The following is a 16,379-nucleotide window of genomic DNA, read 5'->3' on the forward strand; positions in this document are numbered from 1 at the left end:
GGATGGAAGTCTGAGTCAGCCTTGAGCCTGGTGAGATTTGAACAGCCAAATTGCAGGCAGCTGACAGTCCAGCAGAAGTAGCCTGCAGTACTGCACTCTAACCACTGTGCCTCATTCCATCTGTTGTGTGTCAAAGCAAAGTTGTATTTTGAAACTTCGTTTTGGAAGAACAGGGCAGCCGGGCCCAATCCAATACATATACATTGTTGAATTGATTTTATATTACAATAGTCCTTGACTTATGACCGGTCGCTTAGCAGCCGGTCAAAGTTACGATGGACCTGCCCAGGGGGTACTTATGACCTGGATTCAAAAGTTCTGACCGTCGGAGCTCCACACAAACGCGCACTGGCAGTCATAGGGCTGCACTGGGCACTTGGCAAACGGGCAGTATTTACAACCATTTGCAATTCCTTGTGATCATGTGACCAGGTCTGAACAACTGTTTGGCTGAAAACTGACAATTCACTTCCAGTTTTCAGCGGAAACAACCTATGGGTTCGTTTAATGACCATCACACACAAAAAAGGTCAAAAAAATCTTTACAATTTTATGTTGCCATACTTTAACAACAACTTTATGGTTGTAAGTTGTAATCTTTACAGCTTACAACCATAATGGGCAGGCTTGGTCTGCCCATTATGGTTATGGCATTAAGTGGCCAAGGTCATAAAGTGAGGACTACATAAAGAGACCTGTCTGATTGCTCCTCTGTCCACCAGTCGTACGACACTGAAAATATGTTGTGATAATACTGTGGAATATTTATGAGCATCTCTTATTAAAAATGGCTTCTTTGGAAGAGAAAGCGCCCTGTGGATAAGAAAAAAAACTGGTGCTTTACAACTGGAAAGATAAAAGTATGTCAGAGGAGGCTGTAAGCTGAATACAATTAACCATGTTTTTTGTTGGTGCTTGTTTTTCTGCACGGAGGCAACTTAATGGAACGTGATCACTAACAAGGAATAGAACGCCTTGATTTTTATGACACTCCTTTCCTCCCTATTGCGGCGTGGATCATGAGAAAGCCTCACTTAGCCGCCTTCACTGGGATTAAGTTGTTCCATACAGCAGAGGCCGTCAACCTTTTGGGCACCGGTTCTGTGGAAAGAGGTTTTTCCATGGACCAGAGAGAGACGTGGTTTCGTATACTGCCTGCATCCTGAGGATGGGGCTTCGCTTGTTTGCGCGGACCGGTTTCTGGCATGCCGTGGCCCGGTGCTGATCCACAGCCCGGGGGTTGAGGGTTGGGGACCCCTGCCGTGGAGAGTCACTCTGAAGTTTTCACAGCGAATAAATGGGTTGATGTATCGTAGTGCTGCAAGTAACGGCGATTTGTTTCCTTCTCAGTTAACGGGACTGTTCCAGTTTACCGTCAGGTTGGCTTCAGAGACGGAGGCCCGCTTTACATCTGTGGAAAGAATTGACCACTACATCAAGGTATTTAAACTTTCGGTCCGTTTTGCCCTCTGGTGTCCTGCTTCTAGAAAGATGCTGCTGAGCTCCATTGGATTTCTGCAGTATATTCTTAAACCGTCCGATAATAAGATAAGTCTCCAGCAGTATACAAATTAAAGATAAAAAAAAATATCAAAAGGACAGTGAGTAGCATCAACAGTTATGTTCTGTCCTCCTCCGCCTCTGTCCGAATGATGGCTTAATTAGCCGGCACTATCAGCTCTGGCGACAAAAGAGCCAGCGTCTGCCAAGAGCCCTTGTTATTTTCCACGACGCTGGTGAGTCACAAACTTCAGCTCTAGTCAATCAGTGGATTTGCTTGTTGCAAAGAGACACACCAGCTCTTGCTGCCTTTATATCCTGTGGGGTGTGGATCCATGACTCAGCACTTCCTAGGCCTGCCCCACCCCTGCTTCTGTTGTTCCCGCCTCTCCTGCCTACGAAACCTAGGGTCCAGCCAGGCCTGATTGCCATCAGCTGGGTCTGGAGGCGTGGCCTGGGGGGGGAAAGAGTCAGGGAACGGAGGCCTCGTTATCTCCTCCACCTGGCCTGCTTCTGGCTCCTGGAGCTGAGCCAGGGAAGCCGGTGCTCCTGAGGTAAGTCCTGACGGCCCTTCCCCCTCACTGTCCAAGTCACTTTCTGGCAGCAGGCCCTGCTCCAAGTCATTTCCGGGCATGGGGTCAGGTTCGGGGGCTGGAGTCACAACAAGTTATGGTGTAGAAATCTGAAATGTTCCTCAAAGAATTTACTCACTTGGAACCGGGGAAAAAAGCGTAATCTTAATACTAGGCTTAACGCATCTCACAGATGAGACAATGATCAACAAGATGGATACCTTTTGTGAGAGAAACATAGTTTGGGCTATTATGTGTAAGGTTAACTGTGCTGAAAAAAAGCAAGAAATGATGAGAAATAATCGGTAGTTGGCTCCCAATAACATGCTGGTTCCTCCAGCAAAGTGATAGCTAGGATGTTGCTCTAGGGTAGAGGTCCCCAACCCCCCTGATCCGTGGACCAGCAGCCGGTCCGCATAAACAAGTGAAGCCCCATCCGCGGGATGCAGGCAGCATGCAAAACTCTGCCCCCTCTGGTCTGTGGAAAAACTTTCCCCGTGGAACCGGTCCCTGGTGCCCAAGATTGGGGGGTCACTGCTGTAGGGCAACCTCTCCCCACTTCTCCCCTTAAGCATTCCATAAACAGCTGCCTAATCTGTAAATGTTAGTTCCCTTTGATGCTTCCTGATGTTGTTTGTATAAGACTTCTAACTTTAGTCTGTTAAGAAGGTGGTACCCGACTCAGTAGCGGTAGCTGCGAAAGGGATCTTGGAGTCCTAGCGGACAAGTATGAGCCAGGAGTGTGTGGCAGCTGCCAAAAAAGCCAATCCGTCCTAGGCTGCATTAATAGAGGAATAGAATCAAGATCACGTGAAGTGTTAATACCACTTTATAATGCCTTGGTAAGGCCACACTTGGAATACGGCATCCAGTTTTGGTCACCACAACATAAAAAAAGATGCTGAGACTCTAGAAAGAGTGCAGAGAAGAGCAACAAAGAGGATTAGGGGGCTGGAGGCTAAAACATGAGGAACGGTTGCAGGAATTAGATATGGCTAACCTAGTGAAAAGAAGGACTAGGGGTGATATCTTCCAATCGTTGAGGGGTTGTCCCAGAGAAGAGGGGGCCAACTTATTCTCCAAAGCACCTTAAGGCAGGACAAGAAGCAAGGAATGGAAACTAATCGAGGAGAGAAACAACCTAGAATTAAGTAGAAATTTCCTAACAGTTAGAACAATTAATCAGTGGAACAGCTTGCCACCAGAAGTTGTGAATGCTCCATCACTGGAGGTTTTATTTATTTTATTTTATTTATTTATTTGTCACAACAGTATATGTAAGCATAAGCATGAAATAACTATATGATATATAAGCATATGTATAAGCATTATAAAAAAGCTATACAAATTGGATACAATCAAAGGGGACATTGGGACAGGAACGGTAGGCACGTTGGTGCTCTTATGCACGACCCTTACAGACCTCTTAGGAATGGGGTGAGGTCAATAGTAGATAGTCTTTGGTTAAAGCTTTGGGGATTTTGGGAAGAGACCACAGAGTCAGGTAGTGCATTCCAGGCATTAACAACTCTGTTACTGAAGTCATTTTCTGCCGTCAAGATTGGAGCGGTTCACATTAAGCTTAAATCTATTGTGTGCTCGTGTATTGTTGTGATTGAAGCTGAAGTAGTCTTCAACAGGAAGGACATTGTAGCAGATTATTCTGCGAGTTAAAATCAGGTCATATCGAAGTCGGCGGTGTTCTAAATTTTCTAAATTCAAGATTTCAAGTCTGGTGGCATAAGGTATTTGGTTGTATTCAGAAGAGTGGAGAACTGTTCTTGTAAAATATTTTTGGACACGTTCAATTGTATCGATGTCTGAAATGTGGTGTGGGTTCCAGACAGTCGAGCTGTATTCAAGAATTGGTCTAGCAAATATTTTATATGCTCTGGTTAGTAGTGTAATGTTTCTGGAGAAGAAGCTACGCAGGATTAAGTTTAAAAGGTTTTTAAGAAGAGATTGCACAACCTTTTGTCTGAAAGGATACAGGGTTTCCTGCTGAGCAGGCCTAGAAGACCTCCAGGGGTCCCTTCCAACTCCGTCATTCTGTTAATTGTTCCTAGAACGCTGCCCGTAGTTGACCTCTTTTCTCTTCTCTCTCTGTGATTCCAAGACGCTTTCCCTGGAGGCTCCAGCTCGCATCAAGAATAAGGCTCCTCTTCCGGACTGGCCCCATGAAGGAGAAATTCGTTTTGAAAATGCAGAAATGCGGTATCGCGAGAACCTTCCGCTTGTCCTCAAAAAAGTATGCTTCACCATCAAACCCAAGGAGAAGATCGGAATTGTGGGGAGAACCGGCTCAGGTAAGGCTCGGGTGCTCCAGTTCAGGGGTCTCCCTCCAACCTTGTCAACTTTAAGCAAAGCTGGCTGAGGAATTCTGGGAGTTGAAGTCCACAAGTCTTCAAAAGTTGCCAAGGTTGGAGACCCCTGCGTCTAGCTCAGTGGTTCTCAACCTGTGGGTCGCGACCCCCGTTGGGGGTCGAATGACGATTTGCCAGGGGTCGCCTAAGACCATCAGAAATATGGGAAGTATACTTGCAAGTCGAAGAATCGCGCTCCAATGATTGACTCCACAAGCCAGCTGCAGCCTCTTCAAATCGCTAGCCGAATTCGGCTTCAGGCGCGATGAATTTAAAAAGAGAGAAATCTTTGCTCTGATGTCCCCCTCTCAAGCCAGCTGCAATCACTCCCAATCGCTAGCCTAATCTGGCTTCAGGCGCCATAAACTTAATAGGGGAGGAGTCTCCGCTTTAATGCCTCCGTCCTCAAGGCAATCGCAAGCAGTTCAGATCGCTAGCCAAGACGGCTTCAGGCGCGATCAATTCAAAACGAAAATAATTTTACGGCTGGGGTCGCCACATCATGGGGAATTGTATTAAAGGGGTCGCAGCACTATAAAGGTTGAGAACCACTGGTCTAGCTGCTCCTGTTTAGATGTTTTAAAAGCTCACTGGAGCCACCTTGTGGGGATTAGAAGTAAAAAAACCAAACAAAACCTTCCTAATTTCCAAAGAGGGGAAAAAATTGCAATTATATTTTCTGTGCCAAAATAGGTGTCAGGTGTGCCTCCGTTCAAAACTCAAGAACGAAAAACCCCAACTCCATTTTTGTAGAGAAAGGTACTTTTACTGAGTATGAACTGAATGCAGTATTGAAACACCCCCCCCCCCCCCAGCTCTTCCATTGAGGAATTGTTCTCACTGTCAGAAAATTCCTCTTTATTTCTAGGTTGGATCTTTCTTTAACAAGCTTCTACCTCCTCCTTTGAAACAGCTGCTAAAGGGTTGCTAAGAGAAGGGGTGGAGAATGATCACCCTTTTATGACTTTGGACTTCAACTCCCAGAATTCCTGAGCCAGCCATGCTCAGGAATTCTGGGAGTTGAAGTCCACAAGTCATAAAAGGGCCATCGTTCTCCACCCATGGTGTATAGGCTAATCTTGCATGTTCCTCAATGTGACGGCTAACTACAATCTTCCTTGGTTTCCCCCCCCAGGAAAATCCTCTTTAGGAATGGCACTCTTTCGCTTGGTGGAACTATCAGGGGGCTGCATTAAAATTGATGGAGTGAAAATCAGTGAAATTGGCTTGGCAGATCTTCGGAGCAAGCTTTCGATAATCCCCCAGGAGCCAGTCCTCTTCAGTGGCACTGTGAGGTTGGTATAACAGAAAAATGAGAGGGAGGGAGAGAGAGAGAGAGAAAAAAAAAGGAAGAGAGAGAAAGTGAGGGAGAGGGAGAGAGCAAGAGAAAGGAAGAGAGAAAGCAAGGGAGAGGGAGGGGGAGAGAGAGAAAGAGGGAAATAGAAAGGAAGAGAGAGAGAGAGAAAGCGAGGGAGAGGGAGAGAGAAAGGAAGAGAGACAACGCGAGGGAGGGGGAGGGGGAGAGAGAGGGAAATAGAAAGCAAGAGAGAGAAAGAAAGCAAGGGAGAAGGAGGGAGAGAGAGAGAGAGAGACAAAGGGAGAGAGAGAAAGCGAGGGAGAGGGAGAGATAGAAAGGAAGAGAGAAAGCGAGGGAGAGAGAGAGAGATAGAAAGGAAGAGAGAAAGCGAGGGAGAGGGAAATAGAAAGGAAGAGAGAGAGAAAGCGAGGGAGAGGAAGGGAGGGAGAGAGAGAGAAAGTAAGAGAGAGAAAGGGAGGGAGAGAAAGTGGGGGGGGGAGACAAGGAATTGCTTCTTGTTAGTCATTATGAAAATGAGCTTGCTAGGAAAAATAATTCTGAAACCGGCTTCACAGATCGTGCTAAGCCACAATTTGCTAGACCAGAATAGATTCACTTTATTGACCATTAGCTGTTCTTGTTTACAAACTATACTGCCTGGGTTCATGCAACAGGCTCATAAGCATGTTTCTCAACCTTGGCAACTTTTAAGGTGTGTGCACTTCCATTTCCAGAACTCCCTAGCCAATGTGTGCTTCAGGGTGTGCAATTCCAGTCAAAGTAACTTCATAATTCAACTAACCAATCTGTACTTGCGTCTCCTCCTCCTCCTCCTCCTCCTTGCTGCTCCCTACAAAGATAGAATTGCCCTTGAAGAGTGTTTCGTTTCCACGAATTATATTTTGATGGAAACAGGTATTGATTTGCTATTATATTTTGGCTTCTTTAGATCCAATTTGGATCCTTTCACGCAGTACAGCGAAGAGCAAATCTGGGAGGCTTTGGAAAGGACTCACATGAAAGACTGTGTAAGTAGCAAGGATTGATAGTTAAATTCCTTTCCGTTCCAGTACTCCACTGTTTTATAACTACAAGACCTTGGCCAACTTCTGGGCTATTCAGGGAATACAGGTAGTCCTTGACTTATATGACAATTCATTTACTAACTATCTGAAGTTACAGTGGAGCTGAAAAAAAGTGGCTTAGGACTGGTCCTTGTACTTATGACTTTCAGAGCATCCCCAGGGTCATGTGATTGTGATTTGAGTGTTTGGCAATTGGCAGGCACCGTATTTTTCGGAGTGTAAGACGCACCGGAGTATAAGACGCGCCTTAGTTTTTGGGGAGGAAAATAAGAAAAAAGCTGATTGGCAGGTGGATCGGCCTCCCGGAATACTGTTCCCAGAGGTGAATTTTAGCAACAGGTTCCTTGGTTGCGAGCTCTGTGCCTTGCTTTTTTTTGCTTTTTTTTTCTGCCTCTGAAATCCTCCGAAACAGCTTCAGAAAAAAAGCCTCTGAAGCTCTGTTTGGGGCTTCTTTCCTGAAGCTCTGTTTGGGGGCTTTTTTTACCGAAGTTCTGTTTGGAGGCTTCTTTTTTGAAGCTCTGTTTCTGATGCTTTTTTCAGCCTTTGAAACCTCCGTTTGAGAAGCTGGGTGAGGCTACATTCAAAGTATAAGACACATCCAGATTTTCAACCTCTTTTTTTGGGGGGGGAAAGGTGCGTCTTATACTCCAAAAAATATGGTACTTACAATGGTTTCAGGGTCCCTGGGTCCCCTGACCACAATTTCCAGCCTTTCCAGCCTGTTTCTATAGGCAAAATCAACGGAAGAAGTCAGATTTGCTTAACAACTGCATGATTGGCTTAATTATCATGGGAAAAAGATTGTAAAATAGGCATGACTAGTGGTGAAATCCTCCTCGGATCTCCACTAGTTTGCTGCGCGCGCATGCGTCGTGCGCGCCAAAAGCATGCTGTGCGCGCATGCACAATACACGGCAAACGCACGCTTCATGTGGAAAAAGACTTTACTAGGTAAGTAGAACTGTGTTGTGGGGGAACAGCTATGCTGCGCGATTTAGCTTCTCTACAAAGCAGGATTTCCTGCTTTCTAGCGAAGCTAAACCACGCGGCACAGCTGATCGTTGGAAATACCGGTTGGGACGATCCAGTAGCTTTTTTTAAACTACTGGTTCATCCAAACCTGTAGCTTTTTTTTTTTTACTACTAGTTCGCCTGAGCTGGTAGTTTTTATCACTACTGGTTCGCCTGAACTGGAGCGAATCGGTAGCATTTCACCCCTGGGCTTTTTTTTTTTTTTAAATTTGCATTTATATCCCGCCCTTCTCCGAAGACTCAGGGCGGCTTACACTATGTCAAGCAATAGTCTTCATCCATTTGTATATTATATACAAAGTCAACTTATTGCCCCCAACAATCTGGGTCCTCATTTTACCTACCTTATAAAGGATGGAAGGCTGAGTCAACCTCCTTCCCCTTTTCATCTTCTCCTTCCCTTTCCCCTTCCCCGTCCTCTTCCCCTTTCTCCTTCTCCTCCTCCTCCTCCTCCTTCTTCATCTTCCTTCCTTTCCCTTCCCGTCCTCTTCCCTCCTCCTCCTCCTTTTTTTATTTGCATTTATATCCTGCCCTTCTCCGAAGACTCAGGCCGGCTTACACTATGTCAAGTAATAGTCGTCATCCCTTTGTATATTATATACAAAGTCAACTTATTGCCCCCAACAATCTGGATCCTCATTTTAGCTACCTTATAAAGGATGGAAGGCTGAGTCAACCTCCTTCCCCTTTTCATCTTCTCCTTCCCTTTCCCCTTCCCTGTCCTCTTCCCCTTTCTCCTCCTCCTCCTCCTTCTTCCCCTTCTTCATCTTCATCTTCCCCTTCCCTTTCTTCTTCTCCTCCTCCTCCTCCTCCTCCTCCTCCTCCTCCTCCTCCTCCTCCTCCTCCTCCTCCTCCTCCTCCTCCTTCTCCTTTTTTTTAAATTTGCATTTATATCCCGCCCTTCTCCGAAGACTCAGGGCGGCTTACACTATGTCAAGCAATAGTCTTCATCCATTTGTATATTATATACAAAGTCAACTTATTGCCCCCAACAATCTGGGTCCTCATTTTACCTACCTTATAAAGGATGGAAGGCTGAGTCAATCTTGGGCCTGGTGGGGCTTGAACCTGCAGTAATTGCAAGCAGCTGTGTTAATAACAGACTGTCTTAGCAGTCTGAGCCACCAGAGGCTTGACTCATTTAATGACTGAATCACTTAGCCATGGGAGTTGCAAGTCCCGACTGCGGTCGTACATTGAGGACTATCTGTAATTTCCACAGGTTGGAAGAGGAGGAGGAGGAGGGGACAGAAAGAAGAATCTGTATATTCAAGTTTTCTGGGATAGTTGTTTTTAATTATTATTTTTATTTATTAATATTTATTTATTTATAGTTATTAAATTTTTATCTCTATCTCTACCATCCTATATGGTGATTCTGAGCGTGTATAAGGGGGCTTTGGGCGTCTTATTGTTTTGATTCTTGTTGACTTTCTCCCCTACAAGTAGTCCTTAACTTAAGAACAGTTCGTTTAGTGACTGTTTAGTGTTTAGTGACAGGAGCACTGATAAAAGTGACCAGTGACCATTGTTCACACGTATGACCATTGCAGCATCCCCATAATCACAGTGATCAAAATTCAGGCACTTGGCAACTGGTTCCTATTTATGACGGTCGCAGCGTCCCAGGGTCATGCGATCCCCGTTTGTGACCTCCTGACAAAACAAAATCAAACAGGAAGCCAGATTCACTTAACGCCCGCGTTACTAACGTAACAATTGCAGGGATTCATTTAACAACTGGGGTGAGAAAGGTCGTAAAATGGGCCAATGTTTACTTAACGTTCTGCCTTGTTTAGCAACTGAAATGCTGGGCTCAGTTGTGGTCGTAAGTCGAGGACTACCTGTATTTCCAAGCAATGGACACTTCTTTTAAAAAAGGCCTGGATTGCAAATCCTCAGTGCTGAAACTATTATCAGAATCGCCTTCTAGTGACCTCCCAAGCCAACCATCATGTACACCCTTGACTGAAAAGGCTGATGTAATCTACTTTGGAGATCTCTACGAATCAGCATGTACTGTACGCTGTTCCCACCACTGGTGGAAAGGGTTTTAATCTCTTGGAAGTTCATTTTGTCTTTGGCGCAAGTTCGCAACTGGTGGATTCCAAAAAGACGATGGAGCGTCTGGAAGCATTTAGAGCAGGGCTCTCCAAACCTGGCAACTTTTAAAATCTGTGGACTTCCAACTCCCAGAATTCCTCAGCCAGTCATGTTAGCTGGGGAATTGTGGGAATTGAAGTCCACAAGTCTTAAAGCTGCGAAGTTTGTAGACCTTGGTTTAGAACAGGGGTGCGGAACGATGAGCCTTTTATAGACTTGTGGACTTCTGACTCCCAGAATTCCTGAGCCAGTATGTCTCTGGCTTAGGAATTCTAGGAGTTGAAGTCCGTAAGTCATGAAGGGGCCATGGTTGCCCACCTCTGGTTTAGAACCACACAATTTAACCTTGTTCTGTTGCTTTGTTCTCACTTAGATTTCTCAGCTGCCCATGAAACTTGAATCCGAAGTGATGGAAAATGGGGAAAATTTCTCCGTTGGGGAGAGGCAGTTGCTTTGCATCGCCAGAGCCTTGTTGCGCCGTTGTAAGGTGAGTGATTGAGTAATGGGTTAATTATTGCAGTCAGGTTTGAAACAAAGAATCCAGGTCTTAACTTGTATTCTTGGATGACCAAGATCGATGCAGGACAGCTGAGCAGTTAAGCTTTCATTAGATAAACGAGAGGAACTGATGCCCCCACTCAGCCACTTTTGCATACTTTCAACATTTTAAGCCTTTCGTTTTGTGTTCTACTATCTTTTAGTCATAGTGGAAGAAGCCCAGGGAAAGGGTGGATAGGATAGGATAGGATAGGATAGGATAGGATAGGATAGGATAGGATAGGATAGGATAGGATAGAAAAAATGGATAGGATAGGATAGGATAGGATAGAATAGAGAAAATGGATAGAATAGGATAGGATAGGATAGGATAGGATAGGATAGGATAGGATAGGATAGGATAGGATAGAATAGAATAGAATAGAATAGAATGGATAGAATAGGATAGAATGGAATAGAATAGGATAGAATAGGATAGAATAGAACAGAATAGAATAGAAATGGATAGGATAGGATAGGATAGAATAGAATAGAGAAAATGGATAGAATAGAATAGAATAGAATAGAATAGAATAGAATAGAATAGAATAGAATAGAATAGAATAGAATAGAATAGAATAGAATAGAATAGAGAAAATGGATAGAATAGGATAGAATGGAATAGAATAGAATAGAGAAAATGGATAGGATAGGATAGGATAGGATAGGATAGGATAGGATAGGATAGGATAGGATAGGATAGAATAGAGAAAATGGATAGGATAGGATAGGATAGGATAGGATAGGATAGGATAGAGAAAATGGATAGGATAGGATAGGATAGAATAGAATAGAATAGAATAGAATAGAATAGAATAGAATAGAGAAAATGGATAGGATAGGATAGGATAGGATAGAATAGAATAGAATAGAATAGAATAGAATAGAATAGAATAGAATAGAGAAAATGGATAGGATAGGATAGAATAGAATAGAATAGAATAGAGAAAATGGATAGGCTAGGCTAGGCTAGGCTAATAAATATGGAATGGAATAGATTGGACACGCAAGAAATTTGTCTTGATGCATATGCTCTCAGTGTACATAAAAGAAAAGATACCTTCATCAAGAATTCTAAGGTGCTACACTATGATTGCTGTGTTTTTAATGAGGCTCATGCTGTGTTCCACAGATCTTAATCCTGGATGAAGCGACGGCTGCTATGGACACCGAGACCGACTTACTGATCCAAGAGACCATCCGAGAAGCCTTTGCAAACTGCACCATGCTGACGATCGCTCATCGTCTGCATACGGTTCTGGGCTCTGACCGGATTATGGTACTGATGCAAGGACAGGTGAGCGAGCTGCGAACTTCTTTCGTCTTCTACAAATTACCATAGAAACCGGGAGCCAGGAGACACTCAATGGGTGGCAAAACTCTCCGCTCTCATGAAATTTCTTGCAAGATAATTTGGTTCAATTCATAGTCAGCATTGAGGCAGTCTTCCTTCTCATGTAAACAAGGTCTTAGCCAGGATGTTTCTAAAACGATAAGTTTCCCTAAAATCATTTGGTTGCCACGATATTAAAAAGATGTTGAGACTCTGGCAATAGTGCAGGGAAGGCCAACTAAGATGATTAGTGGGGATTGGAGGCTAAAAATGTGAAAAGCGGTTGCAGGAATTGTGTATGTCTAGTTTAACAAAGAGGACTAAAAGTGACATGACAGCAGTCTTCCAATATTTGAGGGGCTGCCACAAAGAAGAGAAGAGGTGGGGTTTGTTTTATTTATTTATTAATCCAATTTCTATACCGCCCTTCTCCCGAAGGACTCAGGGCGGTTTACAGCCATATTAAAAATACAAAAATACACATAATATAAATAACAAATTTAAAAAACATTTAAAACGAATATATTAATTGGCCAAATTGCTAAAACGGTCAAAGCCGACATAAAACCCTTTAAAATTTAAAAGCTATAATTAAAATACATTTAAAATACATTTAGGCTAGTCCCGCACGATTAAATAATAAAGTTTTAAATTCCTGCTTGAAGGTTCGGAGGTCGGGGAGTTGGCGTAACCCCGGAGGTAACTCGTTCCAAAGAGCCGGTGCTGCCACAGAGAAGGCTCTCCCTCTGGGGGCCGCCAACCGATATTGTTTGGTTGACGGCACCCTGAGCAGGCCCATTCTGTGGGAGCGCACAGGTCGTTGGGAGGCTATCGGTGGCAGAAGTTGGTCTCGTAGATACCCCGGTCCTAAGCCATGGAGCGCTTTGAAGGTGGTCACTAACACCTTGAATTGCACCCAGAAGGCTACCGGCACCCAGTGCAGACCACGCAGGATGGGTGTTATATGGGAGCAACGTGGTGCTCCCTCTATTACCCGCGCAGCCGCATTCTGGACTAACTGGAGCCTCCTGGTGCTCTTCAAGGGGAGCCCCATGTAGAGAGCATTGCAATAGTCCAGGCGAGAGGTAACGAGGGCGTGAGTGACCGTGCGTAAGGAGTCCCGGTCAAGGAAGGAGCGCAACTGGTGAATCAGGCGAACCTGATAAAATGCTCCCCTGGTGACGGCCGTCAGGTGTTCTTCTAAAGACAGCCGATCGTCCAGGAGAACGCCCAAGTTGCGCACCCTTCCCCTGGGGGCCAATACTTCACCCCCAACAGTCAGCGAGGGCGAAAGCTGGCTGTACCGGGACGCCGGAACCCACAGCCACTCTGTCTTGGTCGGGTTGAGCTGGAGCCTGTTCCTCCCCATCCAGACCCGCACGGCCTCAAGACACCGGGCCATCACCTCGACAGCCTATTAAGATTGTAAATAGGTTAACCTATTTTCCAAAGCATCTGAGGGTAGAACAAGAAGCAGTGGATGGAAACTAATCAAGGAGAGAAGCAACTTAGAACTAAGGAGAAATTTCCTGACAGTCAGAACAATCAATAAGTGGAACAACTTGCCTGCAGAAGTTGTGAATGCTCCAACACTGGAGGTTTTTAAGAAGAGATTGGACAACCAGTTGACTGAAACGGTGTAGGGTCTCCCACTTGAGTGGAGTGTGTGTGGGGGGGTTGGATTAGAAGACCTTCAAGGTCCCTTCCAATTCTATTATTCTGTTACTCCAACTGATTAATTGTTCTGTCAGGACATTTCTCCTTAGTTCTAGGTTGCTTCTTTCCTCAATTAGTTTCCATCCATTGCTTCTTGTCCTGCCTTCAGGTGCTTTGGAGGATAGGTTGACCCCCCCCCCCTTGTTTCTTCTTTGTGGCAGCCCCCGAGATATGGAAAGACTGCTATCGCGTCACCCCTAAAGGAACTCTAATCCTTTATCTAAAATAAAGGAATAGGAGATCTTTGGGTCTGCTTTTCAACGGTGATGCTACAGTTAGTCTAGACCAGGGGTCTCCAACCTTGGTCCCTTTAAGACTTGTGGACTTCAACTCCCAGAGTCTCTCAGCCAACAAAGCTGGCTGAGGAACTCTGGGAGTTGAAGTCCACAAGTCTTAAAGGGACCAAGGTTGGAGACCCCTGGTCTAGACTTACAACAGTTCATTTAGTGGCTGTTACAACGGCGCTGAAAAAAGTGACTTATGACCAATTTTCACATTTACGACCGTTGCAGCATTCCCCATGGGCACATGATCAAAATTCAGACAACCGACTCACATTTATGAAGGTTTTAGTGTTCTGGGGTCATGCGATCAACTTTTGCGACCTTCTGACAAGCCAAGTCAATAAAGAAGCCAGATTCACAACGGTGGCAAGAAAGGTCGTGAAGACTCTTAATAAATGTCTCACTTAGCGACGTAAATTTGGGGCTCAATTGTGGCCGCAAGCCAAGGGCTACCCGAATTTACTCCTACAGGGTATTGCATTTCATATTTCCTCTTCCATTTGTTTCAGGTGATGGAATTTGATACTCCGGCTGCTCTTCTCTCCAATGACAGTTCCCGTTTCTACGCCATGTTCGCTGCTGCAGAAAACAAGGTTGCTGTAAAGGGCTAAAATTCAGGGCAAAGTCACTTTAATATGGAGCGTAATCCTTCTCTGCCTGTGGCAGGGACGTTCCTCCCTCCATTTTCATGTCTTTCAAGCAGGTTGTCTTTTCCACCTTTTAATATATATTTTTTTTAGGATTGTGAGTCAGGATTGAGTTCTTTTTTTTTTTTTTTTTGAAAAAAAAAAAAGCACTATAAGGAAGATTTTTCATAGTTTTTATTATGGTATTTATTTCGTATTCTTCTTACTAATTTTTTTGCTATTAAATGCACTCTACGAGATGGCTCAGGGAGCCACGTTATAAATGTATCCAGAGGCCTATATTGAAGCTTTATACATGTAGCTATATCTATACAGAATTCTGTACATAGCCTATATTTACAGTGGAAATGTAAGCTCTTTATTTTATATTAAAATGAGCGCTGTGGTTAATACCAGTGCATATTCTTTTCTATCCTAATTTTTTTTTTGGTACCGTTTTAAGTGGGGTTGGGAACTTGGCTTGGGCCAGGTTGCACTGGACTCTCCCTGGTGCTGTTTCCCTCCCACCTACGAACTTCTGGGCGGAAATGAAAGTTTTGTGTAACTCTCCCTCCCTCTCCCATTTTCATCATTCCTGCGCAAGGCATGTGGGCCCCCGACAAGACAGCAGTCAAGATCCTTGACAACTGTTAGATAGGAGCCACGGTTTCTCACGGTACTGTGCCCTGGAGGGGTTTAACATTCCCTTCACTTGGGGTGATTTCGTTAGCAAATACTTAACTGTAGCAGGAAGTGAAGGGCCATCACAAAACTCAGGTACCTTTGAGCCCAGTGCATTCACCTGGGTACACGCAATGACACTGTCCGTTGGCTGGCTGTTATTTCATCCAACGCGGTCAAGCCATTCCCATTTTGCTAAGCAAAAGCACCTCTCCAAAGTGTACGGCAGGGATCTCCAAAGTGGGCAACTTTTCAGACTTGTGGACTTCAACTCCCAGAATTCCTCAGCCAGCCATATTGGCTGGGGAACTCTGGGAGTTAAAAGTCCACAGATCTTTCGCAGATCTCTCCCCCCCCTGGCATTATTCCCAAGCTGTAGCAGCTAAATCTTTTTTTTTTAGACTGGACCCTGCTATTTCTTCCTATGGCGTTTCTCTGCCGAGATGCAGACTTTTGAGATATTAGCGTTTATTTTGGAAAGTTCTCCGAACACTTTGATATTTTTTTAAATCGTCATTCATTCACCCGACTGTATGTGCACAAAATTTTGCTCTTGCATACTCGTTAATGGAATTATTACATCCTCAGCATCTCGCAGCTTTTAGCAGGCACCTGATCAGGTTTTGACACTGGTGTAGGAAATTTCATTTTCTAATTGTAAAGAGGCCTACCTCAGATTGCTGGTCCTGTGTTGTACGTTACCATGGTTACTGTACACCATTCTGTGTTGTATGGGACCGGTAGCCCAGACGGGTATGGTCAGTCTTGTAATAGCTGTTTCGATCGGTCAGCAGTGCATGTTTGTTGGTTTTTGTCCAGCTGGACATTTTATAGCCTTAGCATGTTTGCAAATTGTCGTGTCGAGACAGACATCTGCAGAAGTGAATAAAAATTATTTTGGTTTTTGTAAAAACGTGTGTGCCCTTTCATTGTGGAGCAGTGTTGAGTTTCCTCCCACGAAGCAGCTGGGATGAGCTGGGTACTCTTGCTATTTAATCAGCCATCATTTAGAAATCCATGACTGAATCCAGTTAAGCTGAATAGCTTATTTTGTTTTATTTAGCATGCTGTGTTGCAGTTTACTAAAGAAGCTTCATGCTTATTGCACATGAAAATTGAACCTGGCCTTCAAGGTACATTCAATAATCCATATGGATTAATTTATTATTTGTTTTTTTAAAAAAATATTTATTGAATTTTCCAACATTTAAAACATAAAAACACAAGACACAAATTTACACTTATAACAG

General features: G+C 44.3%; 1 protein-coding gene across 5 annotated transcripts in view; it reads left to right on the forward strand.

Annotated features, from left to right (window-relative positions):
* Nucleotides 1-16,039, forward strand: part of ABCC5 (ATP binding cassette subfamily C member 5) — a 99,598-nt gene extending 83,559 nt beyond the window's left edge. For all 5 annotated transcript variants that reach the window (XM_058188820.1, XM_058188821.1, XM_058188823.1 and 2 more), the window contains 7 exons: nucleotides 1,351-1,440; nucleotides 4,189-4,378; nucleotides 5,571-5,730; nucleotides 6,682-6,760; nucleotides 10,326-10,439; nucleotides 11,622-11,786; nucleotides 14,332-16,039. In XM_058188820.1, the coding sequence (XP_058044803.1) occupies nucleotides 1,351-1,440; nucleotides 4,189-4,378; nucleotides 5,571-5,730; nucleotides 6,682-6,760; nucleotides 10,326-10,439; nucleotides 11,622-11,786; nucleotides 14,332-14,433 (900 nt within the window). In that variant the 3' untranslated portion in view covers nucleotides 14,434-16,039. The remainder of the gene's footprint in view (nucleotides 1-1,350; nucleotides 1,441-4,188; nucleotides 4,379-5,570; nucleotides 5,731-6,681; nucleotides 6,761-10,325; nucleotides 10,440-11,621; nucleotides 11,787-14,331) is intronic.
* The last annotated feature ends 340 nt before the right edge of the window (nucleotides 16,040-16,379 follow it).

This window comes from Ahaetulla prasina, chromosome 6 (assembly GCF_028640845.1).
Source record: "Ahaetulla prasina isolate Xishuangbanna chromosome 6, ASM2864084v1, whole genome shotgun sequence".
In the NCBI taxonomy this organism is placed as follows: Eukaryota; Metazoa; Chordata; class Lepidosauria; order Squamata; family Colubridae; genus Ahaetulla; species Ahaetulla prasina.